General features: G+C 38.4%; 1 protein-coding gene across 1 annotated transcript; it reads left to right on the top strand.

Moving 5' to 3' along the window:
• Positions 1-744: 744 nt before the first annotated feature.
• Positions 745-14,156, top strand: LOC7457931 (uncharacterized). Its single transcript, XM_024607032.2, has 18 exons — positions 745-1,236; positions 2,271-2,350; positions 3,348-3,398; positions 4,104-4,616; positions 4,733-4,990; positions 5,340-5,405; positions 5,797-5,973; positions 6,999-7,050; positions 7,139-7,423; positions 7,603-7,713; positions 8,128-8,319; positions 8,430-8,705; positions 9,912-10,535; positions 11,041-11,552; positions 11,642-11,702; positions 11,800-11,868; positions 12,200-12,844; positions 13,643-14,156. Exons 1-17 carry the CDS (start codon positions 1,030-1,032, stop codon positions 12,275-12,277), a joined length of 3,612 nt encoding a protein of 1,203 aa, XP_024462800.1. The 5' UTR covers positions 745-1,029; the 3' UTR covers positions 12,278-12,844; positions 13,643-14,156.
• Positions 14,157-20,045: the final 5,889 nt, after the last annotated feature.

Genomic DNA, 20,045 nt, shown 5'->3' with positions numbered 1-20,045 from the left:
ACCTATATTAATAATTTTTTTTAAAAAATAACATATTCTTCGTCAAACGATTAAAAAGCACAAGAATTGACTAGAATAATATGCTCTCACTTGTATGCCTATTATATAGCCATTGGATTTGGCATCTCCGGATTCATAAAGAAACTCTTTTTGCTCGTAAATTATTTTGAATTTTTTTTTTAAATAACTCTTTCCATGTTTTTTTAGTAAAATAATGTTTATATTATTATAATGATTGCTTTTTAAAATATTTTTTATTTAAAAATATATAAAATATATTTTTTAAAAAATATTTTTAATATAAACAAGTTCTGAATTAAATATTACTTTGAATTTTATACAAACAAATTGAAGTTTAAGATAAAAAAAAACAGGTTCATCTCTTTTCCATCTACTCTCGTTATTTTTTTTTTTTTTAGTTTAACGTGAGTGTCCGGGCCAGCTTGTGCGTACCTCGACTAATCCCACGGGTCCTGAAGTTAACGACCATGTAAGTCTCCAGTGGCCATCATATGAGTAACCACAGAGCTCAAACCTGAGACGGGATCAAACCTTTTAGTTCCAAATTTTTATCACTGGGCTACCACCTAGATGATTTTCTCGTTATTTTTTTTTTATATAATAAAGAGAGTGGATTCTTAAATACCCATAATTATATTTCCTACCCTCTTCTCATCGGCCCACTTAAAAAGTTTTCATCTAGCGCTGTCCAGCTAATAATGCATACCACCTCATAAAACTACGCATACTCCATACTGCTAATAAGATACATCACCAACGAATTTCCTTTCCAGATTATTATTAAAAATAAATAAATAAATCCAACCCTTCCTTCTCTCTCCAATTCCATTCCCCATCTCTCTTTTCCCCTCTCCATTCACCCACCCACTCACTCACAGCAGAGACAAATGCGGAGATGACTACTTGACGATGGCGGAAGAATACTCGCTCTTTTTAATTATTAGTTTAATTTATAGCCTCTGTTGATAGTTGCCCAGAGACTTGGTGCACCAATCTCCGTCAATTCCAATGTCTTCAACGTTCAGTTCCTCACGAAATAGTCCTGGTAGCGCCAGGCTACAGCTCCAGTTTGGTGCTGTTAGATCTTCTTCTTTAAAGAAGCCGCCCGAGCCGCTCCGCCGTGCCGTGGCTGATTGTTTATCATCCGCTGCTGTCGCCACCTTTCACCATGGAATTTCACCTGCCACCTCGACTGATGCTTCTAGAACGCTTCTTGTAAGTGTTTGATTTTGATTGGATCTTGAAGTTGTTGATTTCAATTTGAGTTTTTTTTTTTCTAATTCAGTCTACTGTTTCTAGCTCTGAATTAGAGATTTATGTGTTAAAATGAGGGACTTGGATGTTTTTTTAGGCTTAATAAGTGAAAAGGTGTTGCTTCCTTAAGTGGCAAGTGAGAGAAAATTGGAATTGGTTTCAATTTTTTGTTTGTTTTACATTTTTCTCGGAGCCAAGGATGGTATTCATGAGCAAATTGAGATTCTTAAGAGAAAATCGTGTGGCATTTCAGTGCATCTAGTTTCCTTTTTTTTCCCTGCGTGCAGTTAATTTGAGTAATGTTGTGCGATTGACTTTATGAAAAAAAAGCCGTCATTTGTCGTACCTTTTGCCATATTTGTAAGCTTTTGATTGCTGCTCTACTAAATTATTGCCACATGTGGTATTTGAAATCTGATGCTGCTTGAATTTATTGCTTTTTGTAGTTTTAATTAACTTTTAGTGCAAGACGGATCTGCTTCACTGGCAGTTGATGGATGTTTTATTTTGTATCTAATGAAAAGCATTTATTGGTAGGTTGTGACTAACCTGAATGCATTAGATTTTCACAGTAGGCTTATCTATGTTGAAATCCCATGAAGAATCAGAGAAAGGAAAGGGAATCGCGAACCCATAGTAATTGAATCATTTTTTAGTGACTGTTTTGATTTAATCATTGTTTTTGAAGCCCAAGCGGAGCCTTAGATGTACCATCTTTGCTTTTATATATAATAATGACATCAGCTAACATGCATATCTCGGTTTTCAAAGCACTGTTCACTTCCCTTCTGCCTCTTTTTGTCTCTCATGGCACTCTTCATAAGAATAATTATTCACACTTGGCTGTCAGGCCAAGGTGATCAATGAGGGTTTGGATTTGGTGGAGCATTAGGTTCAATATCGCACCAATAAACAAATTACAATGACATTCTGCTATTAAAATTGAATACACGGGATACAGGTTTGAATTTACTACTTCAATGAACAAATGGCAGGATTATCTGGCAGCCCCTGCAACTACTGATCTGGCATATGGTGTCATTCTGGAACATACAATTGCAGAGAGGGAGCGCAGGTAAATGTGTTGTTTGTTATTATTTCATGATGTATATTCTCAACTTATTTTCTTTTGCTTTGCACATAGAAACGACTGCTATGGAACCTATTCCCTTTTAATGCATTAGATGGAATTAGAGAAACAGGAATTGTTAATATGGTGTGAGAAAGAAATGAAATTGATATGCTGTCATGTATGCTCAAATATTTAAGGCATGATCAGGTGCATATATCGAGAATATTATTGGTATGGCAGCTTGTGGACAGGGAGAGGGGGGAGAACAGTAAGCTTTCAAATATAAGTTGGTCTCACCTGTTGCATTGAACCATCTTGATTTTGGTCATTCTCAGTTTTCTATAAATAGAGAAAAGATATACAGGGAAAAAAGCACGAGAAGTAAGACATCCAGCCTAAAAACAAACTTAAGATAAGCAACTCAAGTCTCTGCATGATAAATTCAACACTCAGAATGGTCACAACCTCACACACCAGACTGTCCATGTCCCCTTGTAAATGCCAAAAGTAAAATAAGGCTGCGATCATCTGTTCTTCAAGTGAAGCACTCTGAAACAAATTGATGTGATGAACCCCTAATTGATAATTATCATTTTCAACTTTCCTGTTCTGTTTAAGACTTTTCTCTTTTGCTCAATGAATGGTTGAAATCAACAATCATTTCTGGAATATTGCTGAATTTACGAATCACATCATCTACTGCTAGTTTCCATATTATGGAAATTTTATTTGCTATATGTTAGGACTCTGATAGTTCTTCTATTTGGTATATTCAACTCTACACAAGGCTAAAAAGAATGGCTGTCATGGTTGTGTTCTCAGTTTAGTTATGCTGCTGCTGATGCATGTTTGTGTTTTCCTACTAAATGAGCCATGGGTTGCTTACTCGTGCAAACTTTCTGTTTTTATTTCATCTCTTTTGCTTTGAAAATATTTTGTAGGATAGTACCTGTTATAATGTTAAGTATTTTACCACTGACACGGCTTTAATTCGTACCAGTCCAGCAGTAGTTGGAAGATGTGTGACACATTTGAAGCGTTACCTTCTACGGTACGTTGGCCTTGCACAAAGTTGTTTCCTTATTAGCTTTTGAATGTAGAATAGAGAGTCCATCTTTAATATGCAGTCTTTCATATGTGAGCCATTGCTGGTGAGATGATAATATCTTGTTCTTCCTTATGGGATTTTTCTCCATTACTTTAGTTACAATGAAAGGAGACAATAGGGGCTCTATGCTATGTGGTGCATAAGCTCATGGGATTTTTGGCATCAAATCAACCTGAAAATATAAGTGCGCTTGCTGGCCTATCCTAACATGTCAGATGACAGATTTTAAAGAGCGAGCTTGACATAGCTGAGATAAATGCAGTCAGTGGATTTGAGAAAGAAATCTTGGATGATCGAAAAGCTTCTCTCCCACATCTGCCCTAGACTTTATTCAAACATGTGGAGTTTTGGGTCCGCCTTTCATTGATTTTCATGCCACAAACATCTCATTGGCTGCTAGCCAGACTAGTGAAGCCTCTTGAACTGCGTGCTAATCAACTCTTTTAAATTTTGGAAGAAGAATTTTTTGTTTTTGTTATTCAATTATTTTGTCTATAAATAATTGGAATGAAGGCCAGGATGCATGTCTCATCCTGGTTGCATTAAATATAAAAGTGTTTTCTATGCCACATATGTGCCCTTTTATGAAGTAGTCAGCTCTGTTAGATTCTATGATTAGTTTATAATTAATTTTTTCTTTTGCCACAGATGTATACCTAGTGAGGAGACATTATCTCAGATTGATCGGTTTTGCCTGAGCATAATTGCTGAGTGTGATATCAGCTTAAAACGAACATCATCAACTTGGTCTGGATCTCTGAATCAGCAATCTGTTTCATCAACAGCACCTGCAAATTACTCGCCTTCCCCACCTGTATATATTTATGCTTCTGAAGCTCTTGTAAAGTCATTAAATTATGTGCGTTCCCTTGTAGCCCATCATATTCCAAAGCGACCTTTCCAACCAGCAGCTTTTACTGTAGCTCCCTCTGTGTCTAGACAGTCACTTCCAACTCAGCCATCTTTGTTTAGTAGATCTTTTAATTACCAATTAAGCCCTTCAAGTGGCGCAGAATCTTCAGAGAAGAATGACCCTACTACTTTACCTGCTTCAAACTTATCAAATGTTGAAAATGATGAGGTGGCCGAGGATCTTGATTACATTGCAGATGATGTTTTGAAGTGGCGTTGGGTTGGGCGACCATTTCTATCAACTGAGAGGTAACAAACTTTTGTGTGCACTGTTTTCTAGGTTAAATCTTTTCTTTTTAACTTTGGTGATGTCTCTTATTCTGTTGCTTTATGCATTGGTTGAATGTATTCATTTCATAATGCAGTGATCGTCCTGTGGATCTCCATGATGTGAGTGTATGCAAATTCCTAGAATTAGGTGCTGCAGCTCTACTTGTAGGAGACATGGAAGATAAAACGAAGGGCCAGCCTTGGAAATATTTTGGAACAGCCGATTTGCCTTACCTTGAGCAACTGCTGCAGCCTTCATCAGTCACAACAATTACCAATTCAGCCTCAGCTCGTCGCCACTTGAGAACAATAACATCATCTAAGCGGAGTAAAGCAGGACCTCACCAAATCTGGTATGTTCTTCTTCCTAAAATTTTTGCTTTGTCAAGCTTGGAGAATTTTGTTCCAATTAAGATTAGATTTTCTCTTACATGTAAACTCATCCGTCACATATACTTGTGACTTACTTTTGTGCTATGGCAAAGTTGCGTGATAAATGTTGCCTAGTTGTTAGAGTGATAGTAAAGTAACTTGGGTTCTCATTTGGAGAGGAAGGTGGTCGTTCATCATTTAGTTAGATCACAGTGATGCTCCATTACCTCTTGCTTGAAATTTATTTACAACTGCGTAGACAATGATATAAACATCACATTGGTATGAAAATGTTGATTAAACTCCTGAACATTTTGATTCCTGTTGCAGGGAGGATTCTCCTGCGAGCACGTTTCGCCCACGTGCGCGACAGCTCTTCCAGTATCGTCACTACAGGTACAAAATGACAGATCCTATGGTTCTAATATTCTCTTCACATCTAGAAAAGGTGGTCTTGGTTTTTTATACTTGACTTTATATGGTCATCTATTTTTGACTGGAATCACTTTCCTTGTTATGACATAATCTTTATCAGCATTTTCTTCTTTTTGGTGTTTCTAATCCTATGCACCCCTACCTTTGCCCCTGTTAAATGCAGTTGTACATTTTTCACAAATGCATAATGCTCTTTTGTAGTCGAAACTTGAAAACAACTAATTGTTTTCTGTTGGTGGCTTCATTTTCTTGTTTTGGGTTTTATTACCCCAGTTCCTTTTCTGTTGGGAGTTCAGGGTATTTCATCTGACCACTTCCCTTTCTCTTATTATTTTCTTTTTAATTGTTTCAGTGGACAGCAACCTTTGCGATTAAACCCTGCTGAGGTATGCGAGGTTATTGCTGCAGTTAGCTCAGAGACATATTCTGCTAGTGCCAATCATTTGACTGTATCTAGATTAAATAATAACAGCGGAAAGCCATCAATGGATGTGGCTGTGAGTGTTCTTATTAAACTTGTCATTGACATGTAAGTTTTAACTAGCATCGTTTTCTTTTTCTTGTATATTCAATTCTCAACCAGGCACTGCATCTTTTGCTATCGATCTGTACACACATACATACTTGTGCTCTATACATGATTAGCTAATGCAATCATCTGCTATATAATCATAATCATATGATTGTTATCCACATGAAAAGGCTGGGAGCTTTTCAAATCTGCTATGGTGATTGCATGTTTTTATAATTGCCTTGGAAATAATCAAATATTAGTGGCTTTTGTGATCCAATGCTGGGGACTGAGTTACCTAGAAGGCTAGAACATGTACTGCTGTGGTATGCAGCATGGTTGGGAAGGAAGGTGGTGCACACCTGTCTCAAAATAAATGATACAGTTGGGTCACCTTCATTTGAAGTTCATGTAGAGTGCTTAATGGAAAGTTAATGCCATTAGACTGGCTTAGAAACAGAAAATTTTTTGGATCATCAAGATCAGTGATATTAGAATCGGATTGTTTCTATTATGAATCTCTGATAAAAAGTGTTTTGTAATTGTGAATTATAATAATTCTTTTTTGGAGGATAAGTTAATCTTCAAATCGGGTCTTCAGCAGGATGATTTGTCATTGTAAATGGTACAGATTTTATTTTTTCCAATAACCTGCTTCATGTTTAGTTAAGATGGACATCTATTATTTTTTCTGTGCTTGATCCATTGTTGTAGTTTTGGAGATTGAGTTTTTAACATGAATTACAGGAAATATCTATCAAGGCAACTTATAAAAAATTAAATTTGATCAAACATTTCTTGTAGTTTAATTGACTTAAAACATAACTTTTATTAAGCCAAGAAACATGGCAAATAGAAGTAAATGTTCCATAAAAAGCTACCATGAATTCCTTCTTGCGCTGATGCCAGGTTGAGATGTGCTTGGATTTTTCAAAGACTGCTTTAATTTTCCCAGGGGTTCAATTTGATGTGTTTTCTTTAAGAAAGAAATTTGTCATGATAATGAATTGCTTATAGAAGTTCACTGGAAATTTTGTTTGTAGGTATGTTATGGACTCCGGGACAGCTGCTCCTCTCGCTCTGTCCATGCTTGAGGTGCTGTGTCAATAAAATATCAACTTGGTTATTATGATTAGATGGTGGAAGCTTCTGATTTTATTTTTTCTTTGAGTTTGCCTTTCAGGAAATGCTTAATTCTTCAAAAGCTGCTTGTAGGGTCCGTGCCTTTGATTTAATTCTGAACCTCGGGGTTCATGCTCATTTGTTGGAACCTGTGTTGATCAATGATGCTTCTACCATTGAAGAAGAGTATTCACAAGAATCATGTTCTGACTGTGAAGAACAACTTCCAACACAGGGGAACCAAAAGGCAGATTCTGTTAATAAGTTGGGAACTTCATCAGCAATTAATAACTTTGAATCGTGGATTTTAAATATTTTATATGAGATACTTCTTCTTCTTGTCCAGGTACAGTTCCATTTGGCATCATTTAAGCAGTTTTTTGGTTAATTTATGTCCACTTATTTTTGTTCACCTTTACATAATGAGGAGGTAATGTCTTGGATTCCTTATTGTTGAATCCAAGTTCCCATGTTGATGTTTTGTTTAACACTTCACTATCTGATGCCTTGAATTTGTTTTTCCAGACAGAGGAGAAGGAAGAATCTGTTTGGGCTTCTGCTTTAAGCTGTTTACTTTATTTTGTCTGTGATAGAGGCAAAATCTTGAGAAACCGATTAGAAGGCCTTGACATAAGGGTAAGCTTGACTACTTCAGAGTAGTATCATGAAAATGCAACTTCCTCAAACTCTCTCCATTTAAGCATGTCTATTGTTGTTGCAACCATTGCATATTGACTTCACAGAAGGATTCCTTCAAACTTTAGTACTACGTGCTACTGTCATGGAAGTGCATATTCCTTATTCTTCCTCTTATTACTCTGCTTTGACCAGCAAAAACTAGGGGGTGGAGCATTTTCTTGTCTTCTAAACTTTGTAAGCTGTTAGGTTCACTTTTTGAGTGAAGTTTATGGCTTGATGTAATTCCTCTTTGTATGGCATGCAGCAACAGTACATAGTTGTCCTATCTAGTGTTTGGATCTCCTGATTAACATTGTGCTTAGGCAAACATCTACAGGAGTTTGATTGATACATTCTTGTGTCCATTTTCAGGTGATTAAAGCCCTAATAGAGACTAGCAGAAAGAATTCTTGGGCAGAATTGGTTCATAGTAAGCTCGTTTGCATGTTAACGAATATGTTTTATCAAGTTTCTGATGGGTCTATGATGACTGTCGCAATGAACCCAGTGTTTCTCATAGACGAGCTTGACCTGATTGGGGGAATTGAATTTATTTTCCATGAGGTATGAAAATCATTTTTCCATTGCTTGATATAAACTATAGACATCAATAGTTGTAATAAATCCAGTTCCCCTATTACATCTTTACGCATATCTTTTGTTATGTTTTGCAGTATTCTCTTGCTAACTTAAGAGAAGAGAGGAGAAATCTGTACTTGATTCTTTTTGACTATGTGTTGCATCAAATAAATGAAGCATGCGTAGCAGCTGGGGAATCTGAATTTAGTGATGATGAGATTCAGTCTATTGCAACTCTCCTCACTCTTGCGAATGCACCTGAAGCCTTTTACATTTCTGTTAAGCTGGGTTTGGAAGGCATTGGGGAGCTTCTGAGAAGATCAATTTCTGGTGCACTATCTAGATATCCCAACAATGAACGACTCAATATGGTAAGCTGAAGGTAGAATGAATTGCCCTGGGTCTTCATTCCTTGTTTCTGATAAGGAAATCACAGAAGACTTACTCTTCAAGAAACCCAAGGACTACTCGCAAGCACACGTGCACATACACAAAATCTTTTACTCTGTGCATGTGCAATCGCATGTGGTCTCTATCATTTATATTTGAAAATTCAATTTCTGAGCATGAAGTTATTTGCTTCAGATTTTTTGTTTCTTTTTGCAAATTGGATGACTAGAAATGTTTAACTTCATTTCTATGTTTGTCTGTAATTACCCATGCCTGCTGTTGTCTGAATGATCTGATGATAACAGTAGTCTTTTGAAGGCCCTTTTTCCCAGGTGCCATAAGGATAACAATAATATATATTATGCTGATATCTTCAGTTTCCAGTAACTCTGCTAATCATGGCACACCCTCTTTCTAAATCTTCAACTCAATTCTTAGGGGTTCCTAAATCAAAGTTCAAACATATTACATAAAACACCAAACTCATCATCATGTGGCAAGAAATAATTTACTGATTAGTAAAGACTTAATACATTTTTACATGCTGGAGATGTGCATGGGCTTCATCCAGGCATTGGGAAACATCAGTCAAAACCTAAAGGCCTAGCCAAAACTAATGAGGTGATTCAAATTTAGACCTCAGCAATCCTAACTAGAAATTGAAGTTCTGGCTAAGCTGTTGGTTACTCAACTCATTCATACCCTACGTTGTTCCTGGTTATTCTTTGTAGCTGAAGCTGTAGCATGTCTACAGTGACTGCTGTTTCAAAAACTTGTCATGTATAACACATGCATTAAGAAATAGGTTTTGATTGGACTAAATGTACCTACCTTCCTTTGCAAGACAGTTTTAACCAACTTTCATTTTTTTTGGACAGCATTATATGTGATGGCGCCAAAATTTGACCTGATTATGTTCACATATCCAACTGCATTTGGTTTGCCTAGCTTTTGGCAGTGACACATCTTCAGTATTGTACATTGTAATTTATGCTTATCACATTAAATTGCATAGCATTTATCCTTGTTCATTTCATGTTGGTGGTGTTGGTATTTAATTGCTGATATGTGTTGCACCGGTTCATAGAGTTTATAGGCACAAACATATCTTTCCATGAACTGCTGATTAATTATGGTTTCTTTATTATTGATTTGGCTTCTTTCTGAATCTAACCTGTTCCTTGCAGCTCTTGGAGAATGTAACAGAGAAATTTAATGCAATAATTAGTTCCTTTACTCATTTGGACAAAGAGTTCTCTCATCTGATTGAAACAACCCAATCTTACAAGTTTCTGGAAAGTGTAGAGAGTGCAGTTCCAAGAAATGGTGTCGGCGTGAAAGCAAAACTGTCATGGGCCACTTTGCATTCTCTTCTTCACTCAGAAAGGATTGCTTACCGTCAGAATGGCTATACCTGGTTGGGTGATTTGCTTATTGCCGAGATTACTGAGGGAAGGGATGTGAATGTATGGTCAAATGTTAAAGAATTGCAGCGAAAAATTGCCTATGCTGGTGTACATGATTCTTCTGTTTCTTCAGATGTTCCTTTATCAATTTGGCTTTTGTGCGGGCTTTTGAAGTCTAAACATAATATCATCAGATGGGGCTTCTTGTTTGTTCTAGAGAGACTTCTCATGCGATGCAAATTTTTGTTAGACAAGAATGAAATGCAACACCCAAGGAGCAGTAATGCCAGTCATGAGCATGCAGATAGCAGACTCGAGAAAGCAAATGCTGTGATAGATATTATGAGCAGTGCTCTATCCTTAGTGGCTCAAATAAATGAAACAGATCGTATCAACATTTTGAAGGTAATTTGTTGGTCAACAAATACAACAATTGACCAACCCAAATAGCTTCCTGATATTTGGGGGCAATGCCTACAACGAAAAAGATCTATATTCACATTGTTCTTCATAGAATAATTTGACTAGATAGTTGGCATTGCTGTCTTGCCTTGAATGTCCTGGAGATTAATATTTGAAATTGTCTGAATATTAATGCAGTAGTGAAATTCGTTGCATCTTCCCTTGCATTCAAGGGGTTCTGAAAAGTTGAAAGACCCGGTTTTATTATCCAGAAAAAATAAACAAACAAATAAAATAAAAGATGCAACATAGCACAATGTTTTCTATTTACGTTATGCTCTTCACTCTGGGAAGTAACTATGTTCTTTCCTTTTAAAGGATGGTTTCAGGAATTGAATTGCTTGCTTCTACCTTTTCTTATCTTTCAATTCATAATATGCATTGCATTGGAAAACTCCTATAAGGTTTATTTGCCCCAACTCATGTTCCATTGGTGTTTTCTAAGCAGATGTGTGACATATTGTTCTCTCAATTGTGCCTGAAAGTTCTCCCTGCAACTGCAATCCCAAATGGTGAAGGAATGCAAAAAAGTAAAGTTTGTGGTGGAGCGGATGAAAATAAGAAAAATGATACAAGTGATCGCACCTCTCAACTAAATGACTTCCACTGGAATGAATTCTTGGAAGAAGCTGATAGCAGATCCAGATCTAGCTACAGCATCAATAGTTCTCTGATATGCAAGACAGCATCAATGGCAGCAATGCTTCTCCAAGGACAGGCTATTGTTCCTATGCAATTAGTTGCACGTGTTCCTGCTGCATTGTTTTATTGGCCACTTATTCAACTAGCTGGTGCAGCAACAGACAATATTGCTTTGGGGGTTGCTGTTGTAAGCAAAGGAAGAGGAAATCTTCCTGGTGCAGCATCGGATATCAGGGCAACTCTTCTATTGCTTCTAATCGGTAAATGCACAGCAGATCCTTCTGCTTTCCAGGAAGTTGGCGGAGAAGAGTTTTTTAGGTGATTCCTCTCTTCTCTACTTCCCAGGAATGATTTGCCATGCCATTGTTTAAGTCATGCCAACTCCTTTTGCTTTTTGCTTCTGGCAGGGAACTTCTAGATGATACAGATTCAAGGGTAGCGTATTACTCTTCAGCTTTTCTTTTAAAGGCAAGATACTATCTTATTCTCACTAGAAAACTTCAATTATTTATTTTTCTAATTATAAGTTGAATTTTGCTGAATCCTTCAAATCTGAATTTTTCAGAGAATGATGACAGAAAAACCTGATGAGTACAAGCACATGCTGCAGAATCTCATCTTTAAAGCACAGCAGGTAAGGCTTTATTTGTGCTTGAAATAATGCAATTCTTAAATATGGAATGCTCATTGTCTGGGAAAAGATATACGAGAGAATGAACTGGGTATGTTTGTCTCATAATATTCTGAGTTGGGAAAGCTATTATGGTTAGCTGATTTGGGGGTGAGATGTCTGAGAGGTGATCAATGTATGGCCATTTTCGTGTTTAAAGTACTGACATAGAATATCTACAAGTTGTCATAAAGTTTCATTATCACCATGTCTAGTTCTGGTGTATTTCAGTCACTCTAATCATGAAATACCAGAGGTCATACATTGCTTGTGTGCTTGCTTTTGTTTTATGCAGAGCAACAATGAGAAGCTGTTGGAAAATCCATACCTTCAGGTGCGCGGCCTGCTTCAACTCTCAAATGATGGCTTGTAATATAGTGACTCTCATAGACACTGCAATGCTGTGTAGTTTGAAGTTCTTTACTCTTGTCAAACGTGATCTTTCACTCACCCGGGGACATTTGACAAGGTCTTGAAGGTCCATAATCGGATCATGCCTGGTCTTTTGCAATAACACAGGTTGGTATCTGTTATATGGAAATACTTCAACCGGGCAAAATATTTGATTAAAGTGGAGTAAAAGGTTCCAGACCTCCTCCCCGACATACCAATGAAATAAAGGCTCAGGTTAACAGTGAAATAAGAAATAAAGGCTCAGGACACGAGGCGAAAGCTGAGAAATCACTGTGGACCTTATATGGTCCAAGATCAACTGCGTCTTCAATTGTTGCACCAATTCTCCTAAGATGGATATGCATTGAACAGACTGAAGGATTTTTTGATTGGTGTACCAAGTTGAAATATATGCAGCAAGCACTAAAAGATTGGCCAGAGTAAAAGATGTTCAGGAACTTTTGGAGCAACCCTGTTCAATGATTCCAGTCATTGGTTTTTTTGCCACTAAAATCTAACAGAGTTCAGAGGTTTAAAATGTTATCAGGTATTGTCTTCAGTCCTCAATTATTATCGCTATTTGTGTATTTTTCACTTGTTTATTGTGCTTCTGAATACCACATCTTTGTCTTTACGTGTGATGAAACCATATAAGTTGTTTATAGGTTCATATTGAAGGGCCATTGTCAAATATAATTGTATCTGTTTTGGGCTTGAAACCAAGATGGTCGGAGCTCTAAAGCAATCCCTCTCTGCAAAGATTCTGAAAGATAGCTCTATTTCTGTAGTTCCTAGACCACGCCTTGGCAGTGGCACAGTAACTCAAGAGTCTGTTTGGCATGACTTATGAAAAGTGACTTTTGACTTTGAGTTATAATTCAAAAGTTGTTTTTATATGTAACTTGTGACTAAATAAATTAAAATGACTTTAAATTAGATCTTTGGTAAAAATACTTGAAAACAATCTTTTTGAAGAAAAGATGTAGTACATGTCAAAATCCTAAGTTAAATTTAATTAAATCAAAACTGACTTAATTTTATAGCAAATTTTTCATTCAAGTCAATAGTCATTTCTAGCTAGCATATTTATGACTTTTCTACGAATATTTTTTTTTTAAAAGAAGAAACCCTTAAATCAATTGATAAAAGTCATACCAAACGGAACTTTAGTAATGACTCTTTCTTATGTCCAAACCTGTTAGGAAATCATTATAGATGCTTGACAACTTCAATAGAACTTGCATATTTCATGTCATGGAATTTGAGTTCAAGAGAAAAAATTCTTTTGTGCTTTAATGTTGTCATGTACCTGCACTAACGAATGCATTCTTTTATGTGGTTGCAGTAATTGTGTGCATAATATTTAGAGAAGGCTTTCAGGCAGCTTCAAATCAAGTCTAATTTCCTCATTGTACAGAATCAGGATTCCTCTGGGCCGTTTTTTTTTTTGGTACCCGAGGCAGTATTAAAAATACAGGCTTCTTTTTTTAAACAGCCAACATTCTTAATAAAAACCTCCGAGTTCGTTTTTAACTCATAAGAGGTTTATCAATTTTGTTGTGAAGAGACGCCCTGCATTATGCATGCTCAGTGACCAGGACCTGAAGGTGCTAGCTGGCCTGGATCACAAAGCTCTCCAGCTGCATTGTTTAGGAAATGTTGTGATTTGGACCGTCTCCAGAGTGGGTTTCTTTACCTGTGTTATTGATTTTTTTATGTTGTAAATATGTAATTTTTCTCTTTATGGCGCGCCGCCTCCAACTTGGTGTGATCCTTGTATAATGGCTTTTGTGAAATGTTCCTTTACTGAGTCTATGGTGTGCGAGTTAATTTAAATAGAAAGTCCCAGTTCTCGGCTCTTTTTATGTTCTCCATACCATTTGTGTAAACATTGGTCATGATTGATGCTAGAATCCGTGTCTCTAACTAGTTCATTAACACCTCGGAACACGTAATTTATACCTGTCTATTCCGTGGTTGATCAGGGTTCCCTTCCCTATCTGATTTTCAGCAGTGTTGTAGAACTTGCACAGCAATTTCAATTTTCTTGATACGCAACTTCAAAGCAGCTGCAAAATTGCATATTAGTGGACCTCTACAGGGGAGGAATTGTTCCTGTAAACTAATGATCAGTGGCAAGATATAGCGACCTCTGGCTCTACGTCCCAGTGGGAGGATGACCCTGTGTATCTCGGGTGATGAAATAGGCATTCCTTTGAAACGCATTTGCACCACAGATTTGATGATCATGCACCAAGTTTCCATTACAATGTAAAACGAGGCTTTACAGGTGTTTTGAACTACAGAAGCCCAGGGACAACGACTCTCAAGCTACAAAAAATTAATGCGAAACGAACCCAGCAAAATGAGCCGCACCGTTCACATTAAGATAAATATATGGAAGAACAGGTAACATGAACCATAAATGTGACAATGTCATGGTTCACGTCTCTCACAAAACCATTTTAGTGTAAAATATTGACAGTCAGAACAATGGGTTCAGTAATTTCAAGGTTTTTATCCTGCAGCATAAATGATAAAGCACCAACTGTCAAAAGCTAAATCAGAACAGCACTGTACAGCGCATATTCCAATCAAAATGGTGATGTTAAATGAAACTATTAACCTAGGGTCCCTAGTTATACCATGATCCTATGAAGCGATGTGCTTATATCGAAGTTCCTATTCCTACCCCAAAATGGCCAGTAACTCTACAAAAAGACAGTGATAGAGGTGAATATGCGAGCAAATATCCTCCACTAGTCAGTGAAATCACTTTAATTTCATGGCTTCAAGGTGGTATGTCTGTCCAGGTCAGAATCAAGTGCTTCTGCAGTAAGCTTCTCGACATGGTGTCTCCCTGGCTGTGGCCTCTGGCCAATTCTTGACCGCTGCCATGGCCCTTCCCTCGCACCAATTCTTTCTTGAACACTGTCCAGTGAAAAAATGAAGATTAGTTCATCGAGACAAGATGTGCTGTACTGCTAACAACAATAGCAGATGTAATACAGAAGATTAAAGAATACCACTCCTTCATAATTCAAAGATCACGTGGCATTAAAATACAAGGGAAACACCAAGATGCAAATTCCCCTGAAAACTAAGGCCATTTCCAATAGAGAAATGTAAGGCGTGATATCAGCGACAACAAAATGGGATATTTATAAACCCTGGAGCGAAGTTTATGTTAGCTATTTGGAGACAAGCAATGTCCCACCTCCACTATGTGCTTAGTGGGAATACCTAATCTCCACTTAGCACAAGTGGAGGCAAACGGTGGGCATAAATCATGGCATGATTTATGCCCTTCACTCCTAGCTTAATATATATGTATGCTCAGTGAAGAGCTGTAGTGTTGAAGAGTGAAGAACACAGAAAAGAGTGAAAACACAGAGAGAAAAACGTGAGAGAGAGAGCTTGAGTTGAGTAGAGAAGATTTTCTCCTCCTCCTTGTTTTGTTGTTTGTATTGTTTCTAAGCTTGATTAATACAAACCAGTAGCTCCGTGGAGTAGGCAAGTTGCCGAACCAAGTAAATTGATGTGTGTTTGAGTTCTGGAATTTCCCAACAACTGGTATCAGAGCTTGTTCTTGACAAAGAGGGTGTTTGATCCAAACTCAAAAATCAAAGTTCTCCAAACGTGTTTTTGAACATACCATCGTGTAGAGGACAACCGGACGAATCCACTGTTGAAAACCCGGCGAATAACCGACGTCCTGCATGCCCGCACGCGCCCACACGCGCCGACGTCCAGACTGCCCACGCGCACCAACGCGCCGTACGCGCGCCACGCTCCATCTTCGCCCGGATTCTGCAAAACGGGTCGGGCTGACCCGCCACGTCAGCACATCCGTGCGATCAACGCCCGCGTCACCTGCCACGTCACCTGCCACGTCATCTCTGAGTTTTGTTCCGATGTGTTGCAGAAGCTGATATTCTGACACGCGGCTACATCATAACCGTTGAGGGGTTTTGATCTAGTACGACGCAGGATCTAATCAGTTGACACGTGGTTAAATCAGGACCACTATTGAGTATTGATCCAGTGTGACTCAGGCCATCATCTGCTGACACGTGGCTTCATCATAACCGTTACTGAGTTTTGATACGGTGTGACGCAGGACCTAATCTGCTGACACGTGGCTTCACCAGAACCGCTACTGAGGTTTTGATCCGGTGCGACGCAGGCGGTACTCTGATTGACACGCGGCTGCATCTGCACCGTCCGTTAATCCAAAACTTTGATTGGTAAAAGCTGAGCCATCCAAAGTCCGATTGGGGTGATCTCAGTGTCATTTCCAAGGTTTTCGGTTGTTCCGGACACATCTGTAAGGTCAGATTTGGGAAATTCGAATCGAAGAAGTAGTAAAAATGGCAGATGAAATAAAAGCAGCTGGAATTGAAAAATTTGACGGGACAGATTTTGGATACTGGAAAATGCAAATTGAGGATTATCTATATGGGAAGAAACTTCATCTTCCCTTGTTGGGGAGCAAACCAGAAAATATGCAAGAAGAAGATTGGCTACTTCTTGATAGACAAGTTCTGGGCATTGTCCGGTTATCCTTATCAAGAAGAGTTGCTCACAATGTTACGAAAGAAAGATCCACTGCAAGATTGATGGAAGCCTTGTCTGGGATGTATGAGAAGCCATCAGCAAATAATAAAGTGCACCTGATGAAAAAGTTGTTCAACTTGAAGATGGTCGAAAACACTTCTGTGACACAACACCTCAATAACTTTAATACCATCACAAATCAATTATCATCTGTTGAGATTGAGTTTGATGATGAGATTCGTGCACTCATTTTGCTAGCTTCACTTCCAAGCAGTTGGGAAGGCATGAGGACAGCCGTGAGCAATTCAGCTGGAAAATCCAAACTGAAGTATGATGACATTCGAGACTTGATTTTGGCTGAAGAAGTGCGAAGGAAAGACTCGGGTGAAAGTTCAAGCTCAGGATCAGCTCTCAACATCAACACTCGAGGGAGGAGACATGATAGAGGCTTATCCAGAGGCAGATCAAAATCAAGATATAGAAGTAAAAGCAAGTTTGGACCCAGAAAGCAGGTTGAATGTTGGAATTGTGGCAAACCTGGTCATTTCATGAGGAATTGCACAAAACCGAAAAAACCTGAAGCTGACTCTGCAAACGCTACCACAAATGAGGTGCAAGATGCTTTGATTCTTGCTGTGCATAGTCCTGTTGATGATTGGGTTCTTGATTCTGGTGCTTCATTTCACTGTACACCACACCATGAAATGATGCAAAACTATATTGCTGGAGATCACGGTGTAGTCTATCTGGCCGATGGACAACCATTGGATATTGTGGGTTTAGGAGATGTACAAATCAAGACAATGAATGGATCTATATGGAACTTGCAAAATGTAAGGCATGTTCCTGATCTAAAGAAGAAGCTGATCTCGGTCGGACAACTTGATGATAGTGGTCATTCAATCCTTTTTTCTGGAGGTATGTGGAAGGTATCAAAGGGAGCAATGGTTTTGGCTCGTGGAAAGAAAACCGGCACCCTGTATATGACCACAAGATTTGCAGACATTATTGCCTCTACTGAAGCAGAAAATCAAGCACATCTATGGCACTGTAGACTCGGCCATATGAGTCAAAAGGGGATGAAGATACTTCAGTCGAAGGGAAAGCTGGCAGAATTAAAAAATGTCGATCTAGACATTTGTGAAAGCTGTGTTCTTGAAAAACAGAAAAAGCTCAGTTTCTTGAAGGTTGGCAGGACCTTAAGACCAAGAAAGCTAGAGCTGGTACACACAGATTTATGGGGACCGTCTCCAGTAGCATCTCTTGGAGGTTCTCGGTATTACGTGACTTTCATTGATGATTTCAGCAGGAAGGTATGGGTTTACTTTCTGAAAAATAAATCTGATGTGTTTGAAACATTCAAGAAGTGGAAGGCTATGGTTGAGACTGAATCAGGTCTGAAGTTGAAATGCTTGAGATCCGATAACGGAGGAGAATACATTGATGGAGGTTTCAAAGAGTATTGTGCTGTTAATGGTATCAGAATGGAAAAGACCGTTCCAGGCACACCGCAACAGAATGGCATTGCTGAACGAATGAACCGGACCATCAATGAACGAGCTAGAAGCATGAGGTTGCATTCAAGGCTACCTCAAACATTCTGGGCTGATGCAGTTCATACTGCAGTTTACTTGATCAACCGTGGACCATCAGTTCCTTTGGAGTTCAGATTGCCCGAGGAAGTATGGAGAGGAAAAGAGGTACAACTCTCTCATTTAAAGGTCTTTGGGTGTGTTTCCTATGTGCATATAGATTCTGATGCTCGCAACAAGCTAGAAGCCAAATCCAAGAAATGTTTCTTCATTGGTTATGGAGATGAAGAATTTGGATTTCGGTTCTGGGATGATCAGAACAGAAAGATTATCAGAAGCAGGAACGTGATCTTCAATGAGAAAGTTTTGTACAAAGACAGATCAAGTGCAGAAACAGATATGACTGATTCAGATACAAGTCCACAAAGATCTGAATTCATAAGATTAGAAGGCCTTCCCGATGTTACTGAGCAGAACAACAATCAAGAGCCTTTACAAGAAGACTCAAGCATATCTGTACCCGCTACTACACAAGAAGAAGCGGAGCAAATTGAACCAGCTGTTCGCAGGTCTTCGAGGACGATAAAGCCCCCGCAACGGTTCACACTTTTACTGAATTACATTTTGTTGACAGATGGTGGTGAACCGCTAACTTATGAAGAATCCTTACAAGATGGAAACTCAAGCAAGTGGGAGTTAGCCATGAAGGATGAGATGAGTTCGTTGCTGAAGAACAAGACTTGGGAGCTAACCACACTGCCTGAAGGAAAGAAGGCTTTACAAAACAAGTGGGTTTACAGAGTGAAGACTGAGCATGACGGAAGTAAACGGTTCAAGGCAAGACTTGTTGTCAAAGGGTTTCAACAAAAGAAAGGCATTGACTACTCTGAGATATTTTCTCCAGTTGTGAAGCTCACAACAATCAGAGTTGTTCTGGGGATAGTAGCTGCAGAAAATTTACATCTTGAACAGTTAGATGTAAAAACAGCATTCCTTCATGGTGACTTGGAGGAAGATATTTATATGCAACAGCCAGAGGGGTTTGCAATGCAAGGAAAGGAGAATCAAGTCTGCAAGCTACAGAAAAGCCTATACGGTTTGAAGCAAGCTCCAAGACAGTGGTACAAGAAGTTTGACAACTTCATGTGCAGTTCCGGATATACAAGATGCCAAGCTGATCATTGTTGCTATGTCAAACATTTTGACAACTCCTACATCATTCTACTATTATATGTAGATGATATGTTGATTGCAGGATCCAGCATTGAGGAGATTGATAAGCTGAAACAGCAGTTGTCAAAACAGTTTGAAATGAAGGATCTGGGAGCTGCTAAACAAATACTTGGCATGAGAATCTTCAGAGATAAAGACAAAGGCGTACTAAAGCTTTCACAAACAGAGTATGTCAAGAAGGTTCTCAGCAGGTTTAGTATGGATAATACTAAACCAGTAAGTACACCACTGGGGAATCATTTCAAGCTCAGCAAAGATCAGTCACCAAAAACTGAGCTAGAAAGTGGATACATGGATAAGATTCCATACGCCTCAGCTATCGGCTCTTTGATGTATGCTATGGTCTGTACCAGACCAGACATTGCCCATGCAGTGGGAGTTGTAAGCCGATATATGAGCAATCCTGGAAAGCAGCATTGGGAGGCG

Source organism: Populus trichocarpa, chromosome 8 (genome assembly GCF_000002775.5).
Source record: "Populus trichocarpa isolate Nisqually-1 chromosome 8, P.trichocarpa_v4.1, whole genome shotgun sequence".
Classification (NCBI taxonomy): Eukaryota; Viridiplantae; Streptophyta; class Magnoliopsida; order Malpighiales; family Salicaceae; genus Populus; species Populus trichocarpa.
Note: the sequence above shows the minus strand (reverse complement) of the source record. Positions and strands in the feature narration are given on the sequence as shown.

What these genes read in the sequence shown, in the direction of transcription:
- LOC7457931 (XM_024607032.2), top strand. Translation starts at nt 1,030, where the DNA reads ATGTCTTCAACGTTCAGTTCCTCACGAAATAGTCCTGGTAGCGCCAGG. An exon ending in CCATTTCTATCAACTGAGAG is followed by an intron (nt 4,617 to 4,732) that starts GTAACAAACTTT and finishes TTCATAATGCAG; the next exon opens with TGATCGTCCTGTGGATCTCC. An exon ending in CTTCAGCTTTTCTTTTAAAG is followed by an intron (nt 11,703 to 11,799) that starts GCAAGATACTAT and finishes TGAATTTTTCAG; the next exon opens with AGAATGATGACAGAAAAACC.